At 48.6% G+C, this 25,545-nt stretch overlaps 1 protein-coding gene across 2 annotated transcripts in view; it reads left to right on the forward strand.

Moving 5' to 3' along the window:
- The window catches only part of LOC144148974 (forkhead box protein N3-like), a 62,028-nt gene that overhangs the window by 8,549 nt on the left and 27,934 nt on the right, over nucleotides 1-25,545 (forward strand). Inside the window, exons 2-7 of one of the 2 annotated variants that reach the window (XM_077680495.1) lie at nucleotides 9,440-9,522; nucleotides 16,627-16,841; nucleotides 19,220-19,417; nucleotides 20,259-20,477; nucleotides 22,154-22,302; nucleotides 24,937-24,992. In XM_077680495.1, the coding sequence (XP_077536621.1) occupies nucleotides 16,653-16,841; nucleotides 19,220-19,417; nucleotides 20,259-20,477; nucleotides 22,154-22,302; nucleotides 24,937-24,992 (811 nt within the window). In that variant the 5' untranslated portion in view covers nucleotides 9,440-9,522; nucleotides 16,627-16,652. Of the gene's footprint in view, nucleotides 1-9,439; nucleotides 9,523-12,153; nucleotides 12,437-16,626; nucleotides 16,842-19,219; nucleotides 19,418-20,258; nucleotides 20,478-22,153; nucleotides 22,303-24,936; nucleotides 24,993-25,545 lie in introns of those variants that run through there. The other variant, XM_077680494.1, reaches the window with a different exon arrangement.

Here is a 25,545-nt window from a genome sequence, read left to right on the forward strand (position 1 = left end):
TGGGCCTGTTGACGACTTCTTTCAAATAACGAAATGTCAATCAATTACGTACGTTGTTATCATTATCGTACTTCTCACGGTAAAAAGGTGAATCATTGTGCCATGTGAGTGTTTTAAATATGTGGTTGCTAAGTATACTCGGGTGCAACTTAAGAACAGCAGCAGTACTACTTTGTGCTTAATCATCTGTGCTTCATCACTGCAGCTGGATGTTCGTCCGCGCCGCGCAACTAGGGCGTTACTTAGAATGTTGCCATGGCACGAGCCGTTTCCAGGAATTTTTTTATTTAATATGCTTATAAACTACTGCAGCGACGACAAACAAAGTACATGAGAAAAAGCATACGTAATCACGCCTTCATAGCATCTCCTTTCAAAACACGCGTGTCCGTTCACATCTGAGTCCGTCGCTTTGGCAAAGTGATACCATACAGGAGCTATTGCCATCCTTAACTTGTTCCCAAGTCTATATATTAGGTGCATTGATAAAATTAAGTGTTCTGTTCATATGCACAAAATTACTCGCGTCCCATCCGGTTGACTCCGATTTATCACTAGCTGGCCATTGATGATCGGTAGTAGTCAGAGCGACACTAAGAAATCATATTTCCAATGACAAGTCTCTGTCACACAGCACATGAGCTATTTTAATGTGTTTGTGTGATACCCATGACGTCGTAGGTTGTGGAAATGTTGGTCATAAATAAACCTCATAACAAGTCAGATGGCTATTTGGTGGTCACACCGAATAAAGGAAGTGTCCTGTCCTCTGTATATCACTCGTACGCGAGTTGTCCCAAATCAGTGTCCTGCTCTCGTACAATTTTTTATGCATAGGAGAGTTTTGGAGTCATCAGAACAAATTGTATTATTGTGATGAGCCACAATGATGCAGGATGAGAGGCTATTCTAATACATTTACTTGATATCTGTAACGATGTAAGTAAACTCGGGCTTTATCGCTAGACAAATTTCGTTTATAATCGCGTGACTACTTGAGTGTTCCGACTAGAGCACTGCACGGGCCTGATTTTAAGGCCCGAGCCCGGCCCGAGCCCGCTTCGCGAAGCCCGAGCCCGACCCGGGCCCGTAACACCTAGCCCGAGCCCGGTCCGGGCCCGGGCATTCATAAGTGAGCCTGGCCCGAGCCCAGCCCGGGCCCGCCATCTCAAGCCCGGGCCCGGCCCGGCCCGGTAATTTATTTTTTGGCCTAGGGAGGGCCCGCGCGTGTGTGAGCAGGCCCGGTCTTTGACGCTAAAGAAAGTTTGTTTATTATATTCCGGGCGACCAGACGGAGCATCTAGCTTTTTACAGGATTCAGTTTAAAACCATTCCTGTCTGCCCAGCCGGCAAGTTTCTTTACACCAAGCTGGACTTGACGTTCGCAGATTGACATATTGCATGATTTATAGGATATCTGGACGTCATCTACATACATGGAATAAGAGATTGTAGGTGGCAGTGCCTTACCAAGAGAGTTCTGTACAAGCACGTCATGAACTGAAACGCAAAAAATAAGGATTTAAAAGTGCACATAGTTTAGATTGCACCGTCGCAACATCGGCGTAATAATAGCTCGTATTCTTAGACGAGAGATATCATCACCTTTGATGACTAGACTCTTGGCAATTTCACGTGGTTGTCTCGGCAACAAGTTTGTATTGCTGACATTTTTCGATCCGCATTTGAACCAACGAGTATGTACGCGCGTTGAAGTACTTCACATGCAGTGGTCGTTAAGCGGTGGTGTTTCTCTGGCATGCGTGTTTGATTCCCGGCCACGGCAGCCGCATTTTGATTGGTGCGATATCTAAAACACACGTGTACATACATAGACATAGGTGCACAGCTCCAGAATGTCTGAATTAAGTCCTTCCCCTCTTGGGCATTCCTTGTAATCGTATCTTTGGTATGTTATACAACAAAATAGAAAATCTTGATGCTGTACTAGAAATGTCATTAAAATTGCAGTATAGTGACCATCAGACCTAGCATAACACGTTTTTAAAATAATGCGTACAACTAACAGCAAGAAGCGCGCAAAAATAAACTAAGAATATTCATTTTGATGCTCTTTTCTACACTTCACGTCGGACCTATTAACGGCCGTGCCTATGAATTCAAGCCCGAGCCCGGCCCGGGCCCACGGCGTCGAGCCCGAGCCCGGCCCAGGCCCGCAGCATTGAGCCCGGGCCCGGCCCGGGCCCGCCAATAATAGACTTCGGGCGGCCCGGCCCGGCCCGCGGGCCGGGTCGGGCCCGGGCTTTCGGGCCGGCCCGGGCCCGTGCAGTGCTCTAGTTCCGGCAAGTTCCTATGCCATCGCATATGAATGAGCAATTGAAATGCATGTGCTTGGTACCCATGATACTGGAACTTGGTTAAAGCATAGCCACAAGGCAAGAGTACTGGCAAGTCTTGCGACTGAGCAGTTCCTGTGTTGTCTGCTTTAGACAGGTGATGTATCATTTTTTCACACAACTTGCACTAAAATATATGGAGCTTGTATTATACTGGTTGCTGCCTAGCTTAGAATTAAGTCTTGTCTGAAGTATATACCATGCAGTACCGGGATTTTATTGGATGGCACCCGGGTTACATTCACTGTCCTTTGGGTTACAATGAGCGGGAAATCGTCTAATAGAATTTGCGGCGTATATATGGAGAAATTGTATATGCCGTTATAGCGGCCACTGATAGCGGGAACACCACAATGCGTGGCCACGCTCTTAGGAGCGCCACCGCCGGCGCTGCGGGAATCTTCCGGCACATGCGCAAGCAGTGCCGCCTAGCTCCAGCTCTAGCCCTCATTTTAGTAATTTCACATGTGCCGCAACATTCCCTTAGCGCCGGTGGTGGCGCTCTTAAGAGCGCGGCCACGCATTGCAGTGTTCCCGCTATCAGTGGCCGCGACTGTACATGCTGTACCGCTGGGATTACTGTATCGCTGCTTCTTTTCTTTCACCGTATTTTTCGGAAGGAAGTCAGTTTTGTTTTTCTTTTCTCTCACGAACGGGCTTTATTGAATTATCATCATCAGCCTGTTTTCGTCCTCTGGAGGACAAACGGGCCTCCCTTACGCTCATGGAGGAAGAAAAATGCTTACGCTCCTCCAGCCATCTTCGTCTACGCCAAAGTCCATTCTTTGCCTCCGAGTTTTCTGATTTCACTCCTTGGTCAAGTTAATAATCTCCCTCCAACTTCTAGTTTTGTCTCAGTAGCCTAAAAGCTTGCCAGCCAATCGGGGCTCAAGTACAGAAGCGTGGCGGTGCGCACCTCTTCGAGGTATCCGACATAGTCTTGGCTCGCAGTAAGAAGTTGCTGTACATAGAAGGAGAAAAAAAAGGGGGGGGCTTCTCGCAGGTGCTAAGGGCAGGACGCGTATTAACGAGCCACGACGGCGTGTCCTTCCACCGCGAAACAGGTGTGATGTCCGTTGCGGCGTATCGGCGCGCCTGTATTATATAGCTCGGAGCGCGCGTGAATAATAGCCCTGGTAATGGCTCGCAACACCGCGAGCTCGTTCGCGGTCTGCGCTGCCTCGCTTCGCGTTCGCCTACGAGCTTATTACGACATGAGTCTGCTATTTCCGAAAGTTGGGACAAATACGGTCTGCCCCGGTTAAAACCCCACCCTCAAAAGAGCAGTGGCCGCTGTACGCGGTCTCTCTCACGTCTTAACGCATGTAGCTGTTAAAAGTACGTAGAAAATACGTAGAAAAAGCACGTGAAATGGGTTTAATAGAGTCCGCGTAGTACTGTCATTCGGATTAGTCGGCCGGAGTGCTTTGTACGTAGCGCCAGCTATGCTCCCACCCTTTTTCAGTGCCACTTAGCTTAGAATTGCTTACATTCCAGAAGCGAACTACTCCCCCCATCATTTCCTATTTTTGTTCCAAATTATTCTCTGCACTTTCTGTATCCCTTCAACGGATGTCTAATTCCTAATTAGGGTGCACGCATTGCGGGGACTCGGTTCTAGCCTTCCGGGGGCCATTGGCAGCGTGGGAGGGCTTCACGCCTGTGTCTGTCGACTGCCGTGACAGGCTACAGACGCTCGTGACACGGCCTGGGAATAAAAAGAAGGTACGACGGTACACATTGAAAAAGTAAGAGACGCACATGTTATCCCTAAGAGGTGGCTAGGGGGACCGCTGCCGTTTTCTTATGGCCATCTTAAACTACCGTTGAAGGCCAAAGAGCAAAGGCAGAATATGCCTTGGTGATGTTCTTGCATCTTAAACTACCGTTGAAGGCCAAAGAGCAAAGGCAGAATATGCCTTGGTGATGTTCTTGCATCCGAAGCGAACTGTGTGACCAGCGTGTTTCAAGTTGGCCTGGGGCGTGCATTCTTTCTATCTGTGGCCAGATGGAGGGTCGTAGCTCGACGCCTGCATGATCGCCGGCGACGAAGGCGAAACGTTTGGATTAAACGCGCGTTGGCTTCTCGTCGATGTATGCAGTCCAGCCGGACGGGCAGGAACGAATGGATGCCGTACAAGAGAGATTAGTGGGTATATTGGGGCTCTTCGATTTACACTCGCGGACTCACCGCGGATAGTCCGCGGGTAGTCCGAGGATTCCCCGAAGCCATAGGGATACATGTGAAAATCGAATGCCCGGACTGCTTCTCGGGGAGTCCGCGGTGAGTCCGAGACTGTAAATCGAAGAGCCCCACTATTGGCAGGCTTCGAAGGCGGCGGTGTTGAAAGACCCTAGGGCAACGGCCCGGCTCGCCAAGCTGTCATGTCGCGGCAGGTCTTCTCGACCAATCTGGTATATGTATGGTCACGGAAAGGTCAACCGAGTGGGCAACGTGTGTACGGCGGCAACAGTCGTGACACGGGTCAAGCGGCCTTCGGCCGTTGGTGCGATGCCTTAAAGGGGGCCTGAGATGGATTTCAAAGTGTTTTTGTTTGTGTCAGAAAACTACTCTATAGTTCTTGTAGAAACAAGTCCCAAAATAGTAAGCATATTCGCTCACGCTAACAAAAGTTATTACCCCGACGAGACAGAACTATTTGTTGGCTCGGCGGCTTGCGATGACGACATAGTCCGACCTCGTCCGAGGCGAAGCACTCATTTCATGGTTGGCCGCCGGAATGTCCGCGATTTCTGACGGCGGCGGTTTGGTTTAGAGCGTCGTCGTTACCATGGTTACTTCAGCGAGTGGGTCGACATAAGACGACGTCTTTTTTTTTTTTTTTGAGCAAGAGATACTGGTTTTTTTTTTTTTTTTTTGGAGACTTTGAGCAGGAGATACTGGTGATTGCGGAAGTCGACCTTGCATGCGCGAGAGTTTCCGCGAACGGTAACTTATTTTTAGCGTCGCTACATAGCGATACAGAGGCTAGAATTTCTACCGACTGTAGTAGCGAGCCCCCTGCTAAGGTGGCTAGAATCCCTGCGCCGGTGAAATGTACGCTCGCGTTTTGATTAAATTACCGGAAAGTTCCGAGTGAACGCCCTCCCCCAAAACATCGCCCACCCCCTTTTACGGGTGAAATATTCAATTTACTGAAAGACGCGCGCCCACCCCGTAAAATCCATGGCTTTAGCGCCGATGAGTGAACAAAACAAACCCGAATCATCTCTTCATGTGTAGATGCGGTCACTTATTCGTCCTTTCCGCGCTTGACCCGAAATTTCGCCCATCTCGTATTCACTTGATATTACTGTACTTAAATTTGGGTGGGCGTTCTTCCGGAACTTTATGGCACAGCAAATGCGCTGTGCTCGGCGCTTCATGCAAGCAATCTTAGTTAATGTTGTTTACTACATTCTTGCTAAATGATGATCAGGAGCACGATAAATGACATTTTTTTTAGAATGAGCGAGCAAAATTTCCGCCCCTACTCCAGCTTCCTACGCTTCCAATGGTTCAGATGACTTTATGAACTAGCATAGCTCTTTTATGCTTTCAAAATCGTCTTTTTGGGCAAGGTAATATAGGTAACTGCGCAATCATTACAATATATCTTACTCATTTTATATCGAAATATTTAGCGGTAGCGTGAATTCTGGTTAATGCAATACTTGGTCCTAATTGTTCCCACTAGATGGCGGCGTCAACGTCATGTTTTCAATTTTTTAAGCTCTACAGTAGAAGTATACGGCTCTTTTAAAAAAAAATTATTGTATTGGGAGAGTTCAATCTAAGACGTCCAAGATTCGAGCCATTTCAAGCGTAAGCGAACAGTTCTGGGGAACAAACGTTTGTGTCATTTGCTTTGAGACAAATTCGCCAGATGTCGCTACTCGGCAGAGCCGGTAAGCCGGAATGCAGAAACCGCAGAGTGCAATCCTTTCGTTTTCAGCGGCAAACGGCTACTCTTGCTTCATTTAACACGGTAAACGGTAAAGCGCGCTAAGGACACTAGGCAACAGGTTCATTCAGAAGGCCGGTGCAGCAAACCACACTTTCCTGCGATCATGACTTGATGGGAAGCAATGAAATGAAACTCTTTGGCAGTTGTCGTTACGGGATGAGCATGCTCTTGCCCTTGTCACGACCACCGCAGAGAATCAGCTGCGACAGCGTTTGGGCTTGAACTGATTTATTCAGCCCGCGTCAGCGCACTTGAGCGTGCGCCTCGTGATCACGAGCAGTGCCCGGCATCGTCCAAGCGCTGCGTGCGGCGCTCCGCCTTCGTCGTCGGCGCGGCGCTCCCTTGGCGCGCCGTTCGTTACCACCTCTGAAACAACGTCGAGGCTCCGCTCGAAACACAGATGGTGCAAAGAATCCTTTCTGGTACAGCGTCCAAGAAAGCAAATGCAAAGAAAACTGATGATACTCTAACACCAGACACGGAGCGCTGAGCGATCACGCTGGCTGCAAGCGTCGTTGCTCCTGCGCTCACTGTATCCTTCCGCCGAGAACGGAGGAGCGTCGGAGCGTCAAGCCCGGTTTGGCCCGGTGTGTAAGTGTTTTACGCTGCGGTATAAAATAAATATGTGTGACTGTGTAAAAGCACACACACACAAAAGATGTTTTTTGTAGCTTTCTGATGTTTTTACGCTCGTAAAAAATTGATTAAATCAAGAGCGCACAAACACGTCACGATTAGTTCAAGAAATAGCCGTTGCGCTCCGATACCATCGACCCCCCAAAAACCCCCATCTCAGGGGCCCTTTAAAAGGGCGAATGTTTGGAGGTGTCGAATGACATGCAAGACAGAGTTCAAAATCTCTTTGGCCACCTGAAGAAAGACTTACACACATCTTCATCGAGAATTTGCTGCCTAATCCAACACAATACGCTGGTTTAGTATCAATGAGTGTGTCTTTTCAATGTTTACACGCCGCGTTGGCCCGGTCAGTTTTCTTTTCAGCAGCTTAGTAAGTCCCTAAGTTTATGCGCCCCAAGCAAGGATTAACACGTACTATTATGAGCAATATGAAAGGGAACACAGGAACGCGTGGAAAACACCCTCAGACCCAGCTATCAATGATACGCAGCGGCCGCCGTCGGAAACAAAGTGGAAAGGGAGACGCTGTTCTAACAACTGTTCACATTCCCGCCGTGCGTCTTATCGGCTTTCGGACGATACTATATCATCGGTGAAATGACGTAAGTTGCTGCTTTTTAGAAATCCCAGCGTGGTGGGAGTGCCAACACTTAGCTGAAGAGCGTCCTCCTTTCCCCCTCTGTTTTTCACAGCGCCATCCGCGTATCGCTCCGAGTCTGTTTCGAGGCTGTTTGCCACGCGTTCCTGTGTTCCCTTTCAAAATCGCTCGTAATAGTACCTTTTTAATGACAGAAGTAGTCTACTGTTCGCTACGTCAGAGTGTTCGCCGAATGATGCGTCTGATTTTGTTCTCGTGGTTTGGATTAACACTGGCAGCTTGCACGTGATATTAATCCTACTGCAAGATTTTCCCAGTACTGTTCCTTACCAGAGGAACAGCCTCCCTACCGCCTTCGTCACTAATTCTTTGACACACCTGTTGTTTCCTGAAGAAGGAACCAAACCGGTTTCGAAACGTCGGCTAGTCCTTCGTTTGTACTTTTGATTGAAGTTGGTTATTTTATTTCTCAATCGTACCATCCCAGCCGGCCAGACATGTCTGTCAAATTGTGTACCCTCATCTCGTTTATTATTTTGTCAGCCGTACCTCTACAACCAGACACACACATCTGGCGAATGTTTATGGACACTTCCTACACCAGTCGTGCCTCCCCAACCAGTCTGTCAGAAGTTAACGTTCCCCTGGGTGGTAGCGTTCGACCCATCCGAAGGCGCACCTGCCCTACTAAACATAGCCACCTCCGAAAGTACGGCCACGGCCACGCGAGAGATTGGTCCGAGGAACGAACGAACGAGCTAAACAGCCGACGAGGCCGCATTCCAACGCCGGCATGCCGATGCCGCCTCTCCGGCTGCTGCCTGCTTTGGGAGGCGTTGCGCGTTTGGATCCGCTGGCACGTGCTCCGTAGTGTGTACTTACGTCCGCCGCGGTCCAATTTTATCAGATCATTTCGTTCTCCTTTTGCGCTTGTGTTTGCCTGCTCCCTGCTCGCTGTTTTGTTCGCTTAGGCGAGGAGACACCGCGGAGCGTTGCCATGGCAACGCCGTGGCGTCGTTGCGCATGCGTCGTGCCGTCCCGGCTCTCCCCGTCCTTCCTCTTCCCGCCATTTTTTTTTTTTTTTATCGTCTGCTTCCGGGTTCTCGCGCGGAGAGGAAGACGTTTTGGGAACGAGAAAATGCGGGAAAGACGAGGGTTTCGGTTCTTGTTTCTTCTCTCTTTGACGGAGTTGGCTGTGTGGCCAGCGTCAATGCGGGGTTGTGTCTGTGTGCCAATGTTCTTCTCCAAACGGTCCCTTGAGAAAAAGGGTGTGTTTTCGCGGGGAAGCTTTTTCTTTTTTTTTTTTTTTTTTTGTTCTTGCATGACGCCGTCTTCTGCTTACTGGTTTTCCCTACAAATTTATCGAGATGTCTGTGAAATTCACGTCACGTAGGCGTCTAATCTTTCTCTTGTTTAAATATGAGAGGGCCGAGCGTTTTAAAATTCATCCGCCGCCCCGGCGCGATACGAAGAATTGAGGTGGCGTGAAAAAGGAAGAAAAATGGAACGACTGGTGTCGGAATTACGTCTGAATATAGCGGGGAAGCGCGTTTTTTTTTTTTTTTTTCGGTGTGTTTGAAATTGGGCCTGACATTACGACATATGCGGATGCTATAAAAGTCGAAGGTCGCGCGTTGAAAAACGTGCAATGAAAATCCCATGGGCTGTCGCTAAATCTGTCGCCCTTTCGCCGATTTCGGGATTAGGTCGGCCCGAGGAGCGCGTCTGATGGGGTTTCGCCGAACTATTTTTAGTCCTTTTTTTGTATTTATCATCAGTGGAATTGAACGCTTCGTTTCCATGGAGGCAACCTTTTCGGCTTGTCCGGCTATTTCCGGTGCTTGAAAGGATTCGCACGCCTGTTCTCTGGATCGCAGGTCGCAAGCGTCCTGAAACTGGCCCCCCTATGTCTGGTCACGGCGAAAACACAAGTCTTCCACAAGCAATAATTTGGAGAAAGGTGAGCATCTTTGCGCCTATGGCCTCCTCTTAACATGCTGCATGAAGGGTGACATTGAAATGTATAAGTATTCTTGGCGCCTTGGCGTTTTTGGTTGATTGATTGATTGATTGTAGGGTTTAACGCTCCGACGCAACGCAGGCGATGAGGCGCGCCGTAGTGGGCGGCTCCGGATTAATTTTGACCACCTGGGAATCTTTAACGTGCGCCGAAAGCCTCGGCGTTTTTGCCAACGGCGAGGAAACGGTTGGGGTTTAAAGGTATACAGCTTGGCTGTGTAAAAGTCTCGTGTCCTCGAAGCACGAAGCTTTCTAGCGCGAGGCTTAAACGAGTGTGCCGGTGTTTTTTCTAGTAGGCTTTACGTTCTAGCGCGATGCGTAAACGAGTTTCCCGGTGTTTTAGTGCCGTGACTACATGAAACGACGATTACGATGACAGCCATTACGACGACGACGACGACAGGAGACACACATAGCCCCAGATCCTAAGGGACCTAGCCCCTAAAAAATTGTCAACTGACGCGACCACAAAAAATTATTATACAATTGAGGAAATACTGAAAAAAATTACGGGATAACTTTGTGAAGACAAAAGTCGTGACCCAGCTTTTCTTCTCCATTCTGGTAATAAACAAAAATTAAATTAGAGGCTATAAGAACTCTCCCTCTCACCCTCGTGTTCCGGATGCAGAGACGAATTTTGCCTACACTCCAATCGAGAGCGTTTGCTGTAATGCCTTCCGGCGCAGCTGTCGGTTATTTTCGGGGAACAACCAGCAGCCGCAAGTGACGCTTCGTTACAATTGTTTCTAATTTAAGTTCGCTACGACCACACGTGCGCACTATCTGTAGCGGCGCTCACTGTTCCGACAACTAGTATTTGCGAAACGTGGTTACAAGCGCTAGTGCCTTTCGTGCTTCGTGCTCTCTTGTTACCAAGTCCACGCCAACTAGCTTGGCTTTCATCAGCCTTGATCGGCCGCGCATAGTTGCGGTAACAGCGCAAGGAAAACGCGAGAAGGTCACTGGGCGTTGTGGCTCGTCGTCGCGCAACGTTTCCCGAGCCCACTGCTACTTTTTTATTATCCTTACGCCCTCTTTTTGCACCCGCTGGCCAGTATCGGCAGTCGGCTTGAAGCGCTTGGCAGTGCACTTCGATGTTGCCCTGGCAACCGCACCATCCGCTCCCTCTCCGCTGAACATCTTCCTCATCCGGGAAGGAAGAGGGGGATGGAAGAGGAGGGGGATGTGGAAGCCGAGAAGGCTCGAACGTTTGTAGGACAGGGAAGGAAAGAGAGAGGGGGGAGGGGGCAAACCTTCCTTTGCAAACTCTGGCGCCGTCTCCTTTTCGCATCCATCGCCCTTATATCGGCCTTGCATGAGATGGTGGCGGCGGTTGGCGAGGCACTACTGGTGGTGGTGGGTGGTGGTTTGTGGCGTCTTGTTGGGTACCATGGTTACGCCCGGAGCCACGGCAACGTGGAGGCGAGAGAGGGAGGAGGAGGGGTGTTGGTGGAGATCTTGTACTCTCTCTCTGTTGTGTGTACTCTCAATCTGCGATTTTTTTTTTTTTCGTACGTAATTTGTTCCCAAAACAACGGCTTGGCGCTGCGCTCAATAAATAGCCCGCGTGTTTTAGACACTGCCGCGAATTGAAAGCTGACCGGTGCTAGCCTTTTTTTGTTGTTGTTATCACTTCCGTTTTATTTTTATTCTTGTGGAAACCGATCGGCTAAGCGATAGATCGGTTATTAAGGCGACAGCCGCCTTATCAAGTAATCCAAACTCCATTTGAATCAGCATATCCGCGCCTCCTTCGCCCCCGCGTTTCTGTCTTATCTGTCGCTTTCACTTTGGCATCCACCGCTGTTCGGGTCGTCTATTTGTCATCGCACGTATTGCGCGGACTGCGGGATTCCGCGAAACGGTTGTTTGTGGTTCGTTATCTCGAGCTTTCTCCCGTCGCCTTGGTGCTCGTCGCTATCGGTAGGGATGCCGAGTGGGCGCGTCTTGAGGACGGATAGCACCTTCGGGGTTGTGCTTACCTTTTGCTCTCTTTTTTTCTTTTTTTCATTCGCGAGCAGGGTGATTGCGCTAGTGAAAGCTCAGCAGCTCACGCCAACGAGGCAGAGAAAGCCGATAGGTAAGACGAGAAGGCTGTGTGCAGGCCTAGAGACAATCTTAAAGGGTTACGTCGGACGCAGCGAGATCGATACATCCGTTGGGCTTCTTTGCTGCAGACTTGTGGAGCTCGTTGATGAAGCCGCTCTGCAAATCTGTGCGATGTTGCGGCGTAGGAAAGTCATACCTTTTATTTTCATGTAGTGGTTACAGGAGGGGTGACGGATTGAAGGTGGTGACATAACGCGCCAGGGACATGAGTTCCAGCTTGTGGGCGAGATTTCGGTTCATTCGTCTGAAGCAATGAGCAACAACGAATTGTGGAGGAAATTGTCTGTTGTGTAATGAGGCGTGTTCACCCGTTACGTAATGAGAAAGGCCACTGATCTGCCACGTGTCAACAGCAAGCGAACGCCCAACTTGTAAAGTCATTTGCATCGCCATCCGTGGTCGTCTGCTACTACCTCTGTGACTTGGGGGTGGGGGAGAGCGGACACGTGCTTCTGGCTTGCCTCTGCTGTGCTCCCTCTAGACGCGCGCTCGTGTTTCCATGGCAACGGTGCCGCGACGCCCGCGCCTTCCACGTGGGTTCTCGCTCCTGACGAGCTTCGGCGTGACGGTTCGCCCTTCCTCGCTTTCGTTTGCCTCCTCCCGCAAGGACGCGCAGCGTTCGTCTGCTCCCGTTGTGTCGCGCGCGATTGTTGCTTTGCTTGGAAACGTTTTTCGGGTGGCGGGAACGGGGTTCGCCGTGGCGGCAGCATCGAGGATCTTCGTCCACCTGGGGTGGTGCGCCGGTGAGTTTTGAACTCCGGTGGGCATCGAGGCGATGTTTCGTGCCAGGGATGCGGCGAGGTGTTCCGCAGGGACTCGTCTTGTCGCCTTTGCTTTTTCTTTCCGTTTTTGAAAAGCGCCTCCCCTGGTGACGCTCGGCGCGGTTGCTAGGGGCAGCGCGCCTGTACCTCATGGCCGCTGTGTTGAAAAACACGTTCCCTCCAAAACTCGCGTCCGCATGGCATCGCCACCTGGTTTAATTGCTGTTTACTTTTTTCGCGTCTGCCGCGGTGCGTTATCTGTTTCGTTTATCACGATGAGCGTCCCGACGCACGTGGGGGGAGACTGACAAGATAGCGGGTCACACGAGACCTGTCTGCCGTTTGTCCGGTGAATTATCGCTAGCGCGACGGTTTCTGTTGTTGGGTTGCCCGAGTAATGGTTTGTTTCCGCTGGGACCCCCTCCCGGTCTCCTAGCGATGTTGAGGAAGCCGATACTGCGCTTGTGTATAGCGATATTCTTTCGTTTTCACCGCTGCGAAGCCTGTCACAACGTTTTACGCACCCCTCATTGGCGTTTCCGGGTTAGTTTTTGCGGTGTTTTCGTCGGAACAACGAAGCAGACGCTCTTTGCTTGAGCCACGCTAGTTCAAAAGGCAGTCTGGTCTGCCGGCGTTCAAGTTTCTGGTTGCACAAATAAAACAGCAGCTGTCAAAAGCACATTACCTTATGTAAGCACAAGTAGTTGGAGCTGTTAATTGTTTATTTGCTTGTTAATCCTAGGAAGGCAGTTGTTGCAGCAATGAGTTAATTCACAGCTTAAGCTCTTAACATCGCTCATGCTTTTGTCTTTGAAGTGGTGCTTTGATCCCTCACCCTCAAGCTATTTTGCGCATGGGCCATGTCCTTTGGTATCGTGCATGCAGGCATTGGGGCTGTGACAACTATGTGGCACATGGGGTTACCTGCCACCAAGGCGTATATGAACTGATCTCGGGCTATTTTGCACATGGGATGTTCCCTTTTGTCATGTGTATTTCTTATTACACATTTAGTGTGTGTACACATCGTAAGTACCAAAAAGAAACAAATTTAACATGCAAAAACAAAGGTGTGACAAAAAACACTGTACAGTAAAAATGCTATGTCACTGAAGTGCACTCGCCAGGCAGTGAATTTGTGTATGTGGGGATGAACAAAAGGTTTACAGGAAAGTATGTCTGCAGTCTATGTTAAGTTCCTTGGGTTTGGGTATCATTTTTTTAATGGAGGGGGGAGGTTCTGTTGAATGTAAGAGAATTACAGCTGCAGGATATTATTTGTACTTAAGAAGGGGTGCAATTCACTTAGGCTTGTGGCAGTAATCACTTGCTTATTCTTGTGCCCTTTTTGAATGCTTTACTGTCAAAAAGGAAAGTGCCGAAAACAATTGTAAGGTTTTCGTGCATGTTGGTGCATGTGTGTGTGTAAGCCTGCCACAGAGGGGTTAAATGGGAGAAAAATAAATATGAAACTCATCTCCAAACAATTTCAAGACGGGTATCGGACCACACCGCCACATGGGCCTTGTTAGAGACCCTCAGTAAGCTAATACTTGAAACTCGGACACACATCATCAGGTGAGAATTGCAACGCGTCCCTAGTGGTGTCCTGCAGTTGGCCATCCCTGTGGCATGTTCTCAGCTGCTAGAGGGAGGGAGGGAGGGAAGTTTGAGTGGCACTCAATGCGTTTTGTTTTGTTCAAGATGATGCAGTGCCGAATGGGTCAAACAGTGTGCAAGCTGGGACATTGTTGCTGCTCCCACTGTTATACCCCTGCTACACTAGGGTCCAAATGTCATTTGAACCAAATGGGTTGCTTCAAATGCCATTCAGAATCCGCCGTGCTACACTACAATTTCGATGGCATTTGAAAGCTTTCACAACTGTTCGCTGTACTGTAGTGGCGCTGTTGTTGCCCCGTTCCGTTTTCGTACACTAATACAACAATCAAACTTAGGAGCAGTCCGAGGCAGTAAAATGATATCAAATTAGAAGAGACACCAGTTTTGACTCTAAATATGGCTGCCTTGCGTTGTTTTTGTTTGTGTTTTTTGCAACTGACCCACTGGTTTTGAGAATATGAAAATTAAATATGTTGATTTCGTATTTTAAGTAAATAAACAGTGAACAAAGTTCCACAAACAACAATATTTTGTTTGTTTTATGTACGGAAGTATTATATTTTTTATTGCCGATCGAAGACGCTGCGTCCGAGAGTGCTGGAAATGGCATTTGAAATCTTAAATGTCTCTCTCGGTGCTCATTTGGCTCGAATGTCATTTCAGCCAAATGGCATTTGAAAACCTAGTGTAGCAGCACAAATTGGCATTTGAGTCAAATGACATTTGGTTCAAATGGCATTTGGACCCTAGTGTAGCAGGGGTATTAGTTTCATACTGAAATTACTAGAGGGAAGTCTAACACTAGGGTCTGGGTGAGCTGCACTTCAGAGAGCGTGCCTTCACATACCACGTAGGAACGTTACACTTGCCCGTGGTGTGGCTTGTCCACAAGCTCAAAAGTTGCCTGTGGATGCAGATAAACATTGTCAAAAAAATTAAAGTTGTTTTAGTCAGAAAAAAGGGGAGCACCAAAAGATTTGCGTTTTTTTTTTGTTTTTTTTTTAAGAGCTTCATGCAGAGCAGACAAAAAAAGATGTTGCTTTCTTGTTTATTTTGGCTTCAGGAGTGAAAAGAAGCCATGTGGCTAGCTGAGTCAAGTAGGGAAGGAACATTGCTATACTCGGTTACAACTCAAGAACGGCACCACCTCATGTAGTGTATCACTCCGCCAAAGTGCCGGACCCGTGACGTCAGTGCGCGCGCGTTTTGAAAGGGGATTGCTATGAATGCGTGATATCGTCTGCCTTGTCTCACACAGTTTGTTTGTCGTCACTGGAGTCGGTTATAAGCATATTAACTCTTTCGGGACCGCTCCTATAGGCCATCGGTCACATCTGATCGATGGTTTCGCGAGCCTGCAGAATAAAAATTTTCGCTCGATGGAACACCTAGCGACATCTAGGAGATAGTTTGAAAACTATAGTTTTCTCTTTTGTGAAGTTTCTTTTTTTATCGCCAGGCGGCAACGCATCAGATATTTTATTCTGACGGGCGGTGGTTCGGAATGTAAACATACTCACGCGCGAGCGCGATAAGAGATCCGCGTCGTCTCGTCTCGCATATCTTCGCCTTCTACTGTGGATTTTGACGATGAGAGTGGCAGTGAAGAGTCGAAATGCGACTTTAGAGATCGCATTTCAGCTCAAGTGAGGATTCGGGTGTCGATCAGCCTGGAACATAAATCGCGCTCAAAGGTGGGTGTTGGTTTCGGTTTCAATTGGCTCTGGAGTAGGTATGTGCGCTCGAAATATGTTCTGGCTAGTTTATATCTGTTCGCTAGGGTGTTAACTACCTATTGTGGTGATCTCCTGCCACCAGCGCAGAAACGGATCAAGTTTTCGCCGAGCCGAGAGCCTGGCGTGTACCTGGGCGACGACGTAGCCATGGCCCTAGTGCCAAAGAAATCACACACAAAACAAAACACCAGTTACACCTAGCCGCATCAAACTTTCGTGATGAATAAACAAAGCATTGTGTTAGATTTTGTATATCCTGAAATAATTTTATTCTTTTTAATTATTCTTAGATTTACGCTTTTTTCTATCTTCTTCAGTAGTTTTTTTGCGAAGTTCTTACTTTCTGATTTTTTCATGGTGCTATCGTCAGTGTTGAAGTAAAACACGGTATTGTATGTCAAAGACCATATAATTAGCTGCATTTTGGTATATGCTAAAGCAGGATGGCATCTTTGCTTCATGTAATAAAAATTTTTTACCGAGACCTCCCTTTTTCATCACTTTTTCCGGCGGTCCCGAAAGAGTTAAGTAAAAAAAATCACGGGAACGGCTCACGCCATGTTCAAAATATTGCCAGTCACGCCCTAGTTGCGCCGCGCGGAGAAACATCCGGCTACGGTGATAAGGCACACCGGCAACTTCTGGTGCCGTTCTTAAGTTGTCACCGATTATAGGTGCTACGGCGGCGCCCACAACGGCACCCAATTGCAGCAACAGATTTCCCTCTTGAATATACTAGTATGGAACTCTGGTTTGTGTGACCCTGGATTACTTGGAGTGGAGTGATGAGATGCCCCTCTCCCCCGTGTGCAGGTGTTGGCCCCACGTGGGCGCTGGGCATGGCGGTAGAGGAGCCCCCGATGCGGGAGGACGCAGCACAGGCGGCCCCTAGCCAGCGCCGCCAGCAGGGGGTGCCCGGAGGGGGCGGAACCCCTCCGGGGGCTCTCACCCCCCGGGGCCCCCCGCCCCTCCTGCCCGACGGCAGCGCCAAGGGCGACGACGAGCTCACCAGCCTCAGCTGGCTGCAGGTGAGCAGTGGGCAAGGAACAGCGGGGAAGCCAAGACGCCACCCTGGGGCACACCCATTTCTTTCCCACCTGTGACGTGTTTCTCCTGTGACGAGTTTCACAGAAACGGGAGGAAGGGGGGAACAGCATTGGGGCAAGGGTTGCCACCTGGGGCACACCAGCCACGTTGCTTTTACTTTCCAAAGGGAGCAGAAACAACTGGGATGAGTTTTGCAGAGGCAGTTATGTGGCTAGCAAGGCCCTGACCTTCCCATTAAAGAGCTCCCTTTCCTCCTCCCGTGTAGTTCTTCCATGCTTGACAACTTCTCAACTTTGTCCCCCTGTGATGTTGAGCCCACTTATGGTGAGCTTGGCGGTTTCTGGGCACTTGCTTGTTACTACCATGGTTGCTGACCAATGCTTGACCAACTCCTGCACGTTTGACGGTTGTTAATTGTATTGGCTACATGTGCGAGCAAGCTGCTATTATTCTTGGCAGACTTGGCCCTGCTTAGCCCCCAAATGGTGCAAGAGGGTCACAGTTGCTCTGGCATGGTGTCCAGCATATGTTTCAGTGTGCACAAAGTCGCATTTTAAGAACCAAACGATAGAGGAAGAGACAGGACTTGATTCACCTGAAATGCCCATTAGGGGGCTACTTTTTTTTATTGTACTGGTCCACTTTTATTGCCATACACGGGCGAGAAGACTACTTATCATTCGGTGGTTTTGGAAACAATAAACGATGCTCACCAGTCAGTAAAAAAATATTAAAGGAGTACTGACACGAAATTTGAAAGCTGAGATAACTATGTAAAACGCTTCCTTTTTATCAGTAGATATCTCCCAGCAAGTTTCAACAGCAACCGTTCAGCGAAACATATTTAAAATCCATTTTAATCTTCGCCCGCACGAGAAAGCCCAGAGCGGGCCGACGTGACATCATGTGCTACTTGCCCCAAACTGCCAACGTCGGGGTTCCCGTGACGAAGCCGACGCGCTGGCTGTGGTTGGCGCGCGCTGCTCGGGCGTGTGTACACGTCATAGTTTTGGGACTGACGTCATGCTGCCCGGGCCTGTGGAGACGGCGAAGACCTCGGCCGGTCTGGGCGCGCGCGTGCGCTCGCTCGCGCGCGCTTCCAGAGAGGCAGCGATGCGGCAAGAATGGTGACGCCATGTGATACATCCTGTCATGACGGCCGCTCGGCGTTTTTTTGTCGAAACCGAAACTGGCACGAATAAACGACGCCGTAAATGAATGTTTACGCTGCGCTCGACCGTCTAATCTGTCATTCTATGATTAGTGGGCTGGTAGGCACGCATAGCAGCGAAAAAAACGTAACATGAAAATTTCGTGTCAGTACTCCTTTGATGTTGCAGCTTCTAGAATTCAGAAGCGTTTTCAAGCATTTTTTGTGAACAAGGATTCTGTGCTGGAACCTGAAATGTCAAGAACGATTTTTGGGGGCTGGTCGGCATCTTATTTGTTTCCATTGTACCCTACCCATTCATTCAGATGGGATTCCATCACATTCTTGACTTCATCATTCAGTGGTGTGTTGTGGATAGTCATGGGAAACACAATCATGGTTTCTCTTGTCAACATTGAAGCACGGGCAAGTTGGTTCTCTATATTACCAAACTCAAGAGTGCAACAAACATGGATGAAGGGAGGACAAGGTACACAGGTGCTACGTGTCTTATCTTATTTTCATCATTGTTTGTTGCACTGTGAATTCAAGAATATGGTTTCTCTACTCGCGAGAGAAGAGTCTGTTGGGGGGATCACACTGCATATCCCTTTCAGTCACTGTGTCTCCATATGGAGACGCGACTTTTTTCGTCGTTTTCCTCGTGAAAACGAAGAGAGTTCATGCTGCAGAGTGGTGCAGCTGATGTTCGAAACCTACGGAAGTGAAAGGGAGCACCATGTGATGTGTAATGGCGGAACCGCACTCATAAACATCATTTCAATCGTTTCAAAATGGACGCCAGCAAGTTTTGTGGGAGGTCCGGTGTGTTGCCATCCTAAGTTCTCTTTTACTGCGGCGTAAATCATTTATAAAGGCTAAAAACACCTCTTTCATGTGCAGAAATTATTATTTCTCCTCCTTGTTTGTAAACTGCCTGAGGATATTTAATATTTTTATAGGGAAAAGCAGGATTGAGTAATGGTGTCTCCGTATGAGGACACGATGCCATTTGCGTAAGAAGTATTCTAGAGAGATTGAACACTGCTAAACCTCCAAGTGTGGAATTTTTCTGCAGTGAATATAATAATTCGTGACTGAAAGGGATATGTTCCAACTAGCGGAACTTGCTTCGCACGTGCGTGTGAGTGCATGTGTCAGTTCTGTATGAGTGTAAAATGAATCCCGGACTCCATTCTGTCTATCCAGGACACGAACCTGCTTCGGAAGCTGGCCGGCCCACCCGCGGCCTCGTCGGCCGGTGGCGGCGGCAGCAACCACCAGGGTAACAACGGTACGGCCAGCGGCCGGTCATCGGCCAATGCCATGTCGGCCGGTGCTTCACCGGGCGAGGAGGACGACTCCCGGGAATGGGGGCCCCCGGGACAGGTGCCCTACAACCCACAGGTGCGGAAAGGGGGAGGGAGGGGGGGGGGGTCTCACTACCTCGAGCGACCTTTGGCCACACTTTTGGTCATTACTATGCCTAAGGGCAGTGGCAAATGGGGGTGAAGAAGTCATCGGTGATGACTTGTGGTGCAGAGGCTTGATGTCTTACTGCTGAAAACTTGGCCAGCCGTGAACAGAAGAATGATGCGGTTAACACTTAGAGGCAGGAAGCACCCATCTTGGATTAGGCTCAAACTTAGGCACAGTGTCCTAACTCAAATCATGAGTAGGAAAGGGCATTCGGCTAGAAATGTGATACAGTTAATTGACGACTGGTAAACAGCCAGCTACCCGCAGGCTGGCTCTTTTATATCGAACCAGGTTGTATTTTGTCTTCCTGGCCCCTTTAACCTTGGGGTTAGCTGCACCCAATGATAGGTGGTAGGAAGATGATAGGTGCGATATTAAGGGACCAGAAGAGAGCAAAGTGGGTGAGGGAACAGACGTGTGTTACAGACGTATTAGTAGAAATTAAGCAGAAATTTGTGTGGGCGGGGCATGTAATGTGAGACAAGATAACCGTTGGTCATTAAGGGTAACAGAGTGGATCCCTAGAGAAGGCAAGCGTTGCAGGGGGCGGCAGAAAGTTAGGTGGGCCGATGAGGTCAAGAAGTTTGCGGGGATAAATTGGTCGCAGTTAGCACAGGACCGGGGTAATTGGAGATTGATGGGAGAGGCATTTGCCCTGCACTGGGCGTAGACAGGCTGGTGATGATGATGATGATAAAAGCTACGCCCTGACGAATGGCTAGGGGGTTCATTCAGCGTGGCCGGAATTGCGACGGCGACCACCGCGCAGGTGCACGTGACGTCGAAGCCCCCGTACTCGTTCAGCTGCCTCATCTTCATGGCCATCGAGGAGTCGGCCGGCAAGGCGCTGCCCGTCAAGGACATCTACGCCTGGATCCTGGGCCACTTCCCCTACTTCCAGCGCGCCCCCACGGGCTGGAAGAACTCCGTGCGCCACAACCTCTCCCTCAACAAGTGCTTCCGGAAGGTCGACAAGGACAAGGGCCAGGTCAGTGAGTGGTGCAAGCACGAAAAGGCTCAAAACTGCTCCAGTTCTCAGTGTATCCGGTGAAGGCTGAATTGGCAACGTCTCCGCACCCCATGTGGGTTTCAGAGCGAGTTGCAGTTGGCTCCACCATCATCCCAGCAACATTGAGGGATCGGAATAGGCTAGCAGCCATGATTACTAGCAACAATTCCTTTAATATATTTCCATCCCTTGTGGAAGAACATTTGCATTCGGAACCCTAACACACGCTATTGCAGTCATCTTTTAAAAAATTGGTTGTTGTAGACTTTTATTCTTTCGACTCCTTCACACTTAAATCATTTGGATGAAGTACAATTATTGCATTAGAACTTTGTTAGAAATTGTTAGAACTTGGTAAGCAACAATGTAATGCGCATCCTAATGATGTATAACTTGTGGATGTTTCTATTGTGTGTTTTTGCTGTGTCCTTCCTGCGAAAATCCCGACAAGGTATTGGCAGTATTTTTAAATAAATAAATAAATACATGGTATCTCTCTGGTGCTCCAAAGTAATGAGACCTCCGACTAAGGAAAACATGTTCTTTTTTGGCTCCCAATGTGGTATGTCTAATGCCTATAACTGCTCCAAATTACATTTGGCAGTCTGGTTATTTGGGGCATGTCTGCGTTGGGAGCCAGCTCGCAGCACGTGGTTCCTGAGCAGACAGGCGCCCTGTCTGCTCGCTCACAAGTGCTGCAACAGCATAGTTTTGGGCTGGTTTAGTGGTTGCTGGTGCCTGACTGTGCGCCCTCAGCTTATGCGCCGGCCCGACAAGCAAGGCATGAAGTATCGGAACACTGGTGAGGAAACCCTTCGTCAAGTTGTCGGACTTTTGGTTGTACTGCCTGTTGTCTGTGGCACTCCAAAGAATGGGGCGTCGCTCCTAAGATGAATTTGTCATTTGTTACTGCTCTGAAGTAAAATGACAAATTACTAGCAGCTACTGTGTATTGAAATTAAGGGATTAAATTAGGAGGAGAATGTCTTGGTATCTTTATAGTGAAGCTGGTTTGCGCTAGATGTAGACTCGATGTGTATACAATAAAATCACATGCCCTCACTCCAGGGCTCGTGTGGTGTCAGAATGCTTTGTAGCTCTCAACCTAATGTAGTTGTCTCCAAAAAAGTCATTCTGAAATGGGCTGCTAAGACGACTCTGCTGTTGACGATAATTTCTATGTCATGATTAGCCAGTGCGCAGTGAAGTTGTGAACGTTGCACACTTCCCTGCCGCTGTCAGTACCTCGCTGTCTAAGGAGCAACTATGGTTGCAGAAAATAGCTGCAACTCTTGTTGTTATCGAAAGTGTCTCGAAACAAATCGTACTGAAATTGGCTGGTGAGGCGACTCTCTCATTACGCCGAGTGTCAGTTTCTTGTCATAATTAGTTGGTTCACAGTAAAGTTGTGAAGAATCACAGAATTCCTGTCACTTGTCTATAGAGGGGGTGTTGTTGCGGAAACAGCTGTAGCTCTTCTTTTATCGACACCACCCTGAAAGAAGGTGCGACAATTAATTTAGAAATAATACCGAGGAAGTTGTGTATCTGCGTCTTTATTTGACTAGTATATTAAGTCACCGTACGTAACTCAGTGCAGCTTCGCACTAGTGCAACCGGGGTTCTATCTGCCCGTCCCTCTGGTGGTGTTGCAGAACATTGGCAAGGGCTCGCTGTGGTGCATCGACCCGGAGTTCCGGCCCAACCTCCTGCAGGCGATGCGCAAGACTCCCTGCTTCCCCTACACACAGCTCAACTGGGCCCCCTCCCCTCACGCAGTGCCTTCTCAGCAGGACGACAACGGGTACCTCCTACCTCCTCCTCCTCTTTCTCCTCCTCCTCCTCCTTCTCATTCTTTGCCAGGGCGATCGCACGTTACCCCCGCGCTGTGCAAACAGGAGAAAACTAGCACTGCGGGGTGCGTGCGGGTCCTTTGAAGGCCTTGGAAACCCTCGAATTTAAAATAAGGCTTGTTTTTAAAGCATTGAATGCCGTGGAACTTTTACAGAGCCTTGAAAATCCTTCTTTTTTTTTTTTTTTTTAATAAACGCTTGAAACCGACATGAGGCTACGTAAGGACTGAGTGGATATTTGTGGCTTGGTTGTTCTCCTTTAGTGTATAAATGTTTTTTGCATTTTGTAACGCATCAAAGGTGCTCGTTTGTAGGTTTATAAGAACAGACAGGGACGAGAAATTGTCGAAGAAGGAAGTGTTGGCTGGAGCAATTGTTTCAGCGAGGGGACTTGCCGGGACTTGTATGAGGACAAGTCCCTTAGCTGAAGTGTGTGCTCCTGCAACGTTCCCACTTTTCGGTGAATTCTCATCATCTCAAGCCTTCACCTGAACATGATTTCAAACGGACATTGTGGTCCTTGGAAATCCACTCGCAGTGTTCTTGAAAGGCCTTGAAATCGCTTTAATTTTCATCGCATGGACCGCCATGAGCTCTGATGCAGCACCGAAGGGTTCTCGAGCGGCCACGTCAATCCAATGCCAGCCGCTCGTCCGAAGGGCTGCCACACGAAGGACGGAGGGGGTGCATGGTTACTAGTAGTGCCTGGCCTTCAGCTTATGCACCTCTCCCACAGCTGCCCTGTTCTTTATTTAGCTGACTCCACCTTCGCACTGCTGTGCGCAGTGAGATCTCTGGCTTTTGAGAAGAGATGTTTGCAGCGTAGAGTTTCATACTTACTGTATTTACTTGCGTAATGAACCCACTTTTTTTTTTTTTTTTTTCCAGAAAATGGGGCGTGAATTTTGGGGGAGAAAAACTTGCAACATATTTCTAAAAGTTGAAATTTCATACAATAAAGATGCTAAGAGAAGCACTGTCAAAGCCTTACCTTGCTAGCAAGAACATGTATGCAATTATGTAATGGAATTTCTGTTTTATTCACGATGTACTGGTGGCCCGCTACTCACCAATCAGAGCTGTCCCCCTCACTAAAGTCGTTTGACGCTTCACATTTGTTGTCGGCCCACAGTGCATTGTCTTCCATGCTGTCAAGGCACTTCAAAACTTCAAAACTTAGCTTAGGTGAGCCCATGAAACACGCGGCGATCCCTGTTCACCGCCCAAACCTTGTTTTCACCGGTTGCGTACACGTACTTGTTCAACACTGAAGTGCCGCCCTGCGGCACAGTTTCCATGTGTATCAACACATGCTCCACCGACCTCAAACAGCAGTGTGGCTCATGTACTGGCCCATTGTACGCTGTGCTGCTGGGGCACAAAAAAAAAAAAAAAAAGGTTCAAACACAGCTGAACAACGAAACGATGGGAGTGTGATGGCAAAGTCGCAGAACAACACAGAGCAGGAAGGGAGTGCAGAGTGCATTTGGTGCTTTGTTTGCATGCCACTGGAACCAGCCAGAACAGCACAGAGCAGGAAAGGAGTGCGGCGTACTTTTGGTGCTTTATTCGCTGACTGCAGCGTTTTCATGGTGCAAGGTTTGTTTCGTGTTCAGCAGATGGCGCTCCACGAGTGCGCAATTTTTAAATTATCAGCCACAGCGTACGGGCTCATGCATCCGGCTACTGCCGATTTCTCTCTTCTTTTTTTTTTTAATTATTCTTACTATTTTTTTTTTAATGCGTTTTAAGCGTTTCTGCTCATACTGTGGCATGATATCAAGTTACTGGATTTGTATAAGGCATCAGCAACTATGCTGAGATAGAAACATATCCCCACTGCATTGTTTTATTGACAAGAAAGTAGATTCTCAAGAAGAGAAATGGGGGGAGGGTTCGTTATGCAAGTGGGCTCATTACATGAGTAAATACGGTATACATACTAGCGGAAACTCTGGCCCTAGTGTCTAGGCGAGCTAATCATCAGCAAGCATTTAAAGTTTTTTTTTATCTATAGAATAGTGGAGCTTCCAAAGAATTATTTGTCCGGGATTTTTTTTTAGCAGCTTCATGCAGGACAAAGAAAAAAACAAATGTTGCCCCTTTTCATTGATTTTGGCTTCAGGAGCAAAAAGAAGCCATGTGGCAAGCCAAGCCGGGTAGGAGAGGGACGCTTCTAGCTGCAATAGCGGCTCCCACGACGGCATGCGGCAGATTTCTCTAGCAAATTTTAGTATGAAACTCTTATGGTTTGCGACGGAAAAAAAAACTAGTATTTCCTGATCCTGTCTAATCACCACTACTTCCCAAATCGACTCTATGCAGAAGCCTTCCTGAGCCCCCATTTTGTGCAGGATATATTTGGTGTCATGTTTTTGACACTTTAATTGTCAATCTAGGTTTGGGGGAGGTTTGGGGGGGGGGGGGGGGAGAGAGAGAGAGAGAGAGAGAGAGAATTCAGGCAGGAATTGAGGGGGGGTAGGGTGTTGGGAGGGGATGTCAGTGTCCACATTCCAGCAACTGTCGTTGTACTGTACCGCATGTGGATTGAGAACTGTCCTCTCCTTTTCTCGCATCGTTTGCAGTGATCAAGCGTTGTCTCCAGACCCATCGCAAGCCCAGAACAATGTCCCATCGCCCAGTGAGTATCTCTCCGCTCTCTCCTGCTTTTTTGGGAGGGAGGTTTGGAACAGGGTTTGTTAACTGCCCCTCTGTTCTTCAGGAGTCACATGACGGAAGTATATCCAGGTGTATTTGGGTTTTAACACGACAGTGTTTAATGTTCGGATGCACGAAGATTTCACATACGCAGGGGTGAGACAGCTGCGCATATTGCGCCTTTTTGATACAATTCCATTTTCCTGCGCCAAGCTGCTCCAAAAGCATGAAAATTGCGAAAATTGCGCCAAACTGCTCCAAAAGAGCCTGAAAGGCACGGATTTTGATGCTCATGTCAGTTTCGGCGGGGACGAAAGCCTCCCGCATCCCAGTGACCACTTTTATTGGCGGTCAATTGCAAACACAGAAATGGCAAAAATAGAAAGACTGAAGAAATGAAGCAAACGATAGCTTCTAAAACACGATTGGCTTTCTGTCCGGGTTCGCTGAAACGGCCTTCCCGATTAGGCATCGCTGTGGCTACAAACATGGCCGCCGCCTGATCTGCCTGCTACTGCCTACTTCACGCGCTCACT

This window comes from Haemaphysalis longicornis, unplaced genomic scaffold (genome assembly GCF_048455015.1).
Source record: "Haemaphysalis longicornis isolate Haplotype H1 unplaced genomic scaffold, Haemaphysalis longicornis Haplotype H1 scaffold_8, whole genome shotgun sequence".
Classification (NCBI taxonomy): domain Eukaryota; kingdom Metazoa; phylum Arthropoda; class Arachnida; order Ixodida; family Ixodidae; genus Haemaphysalis; species Haemaphysalis longicornis.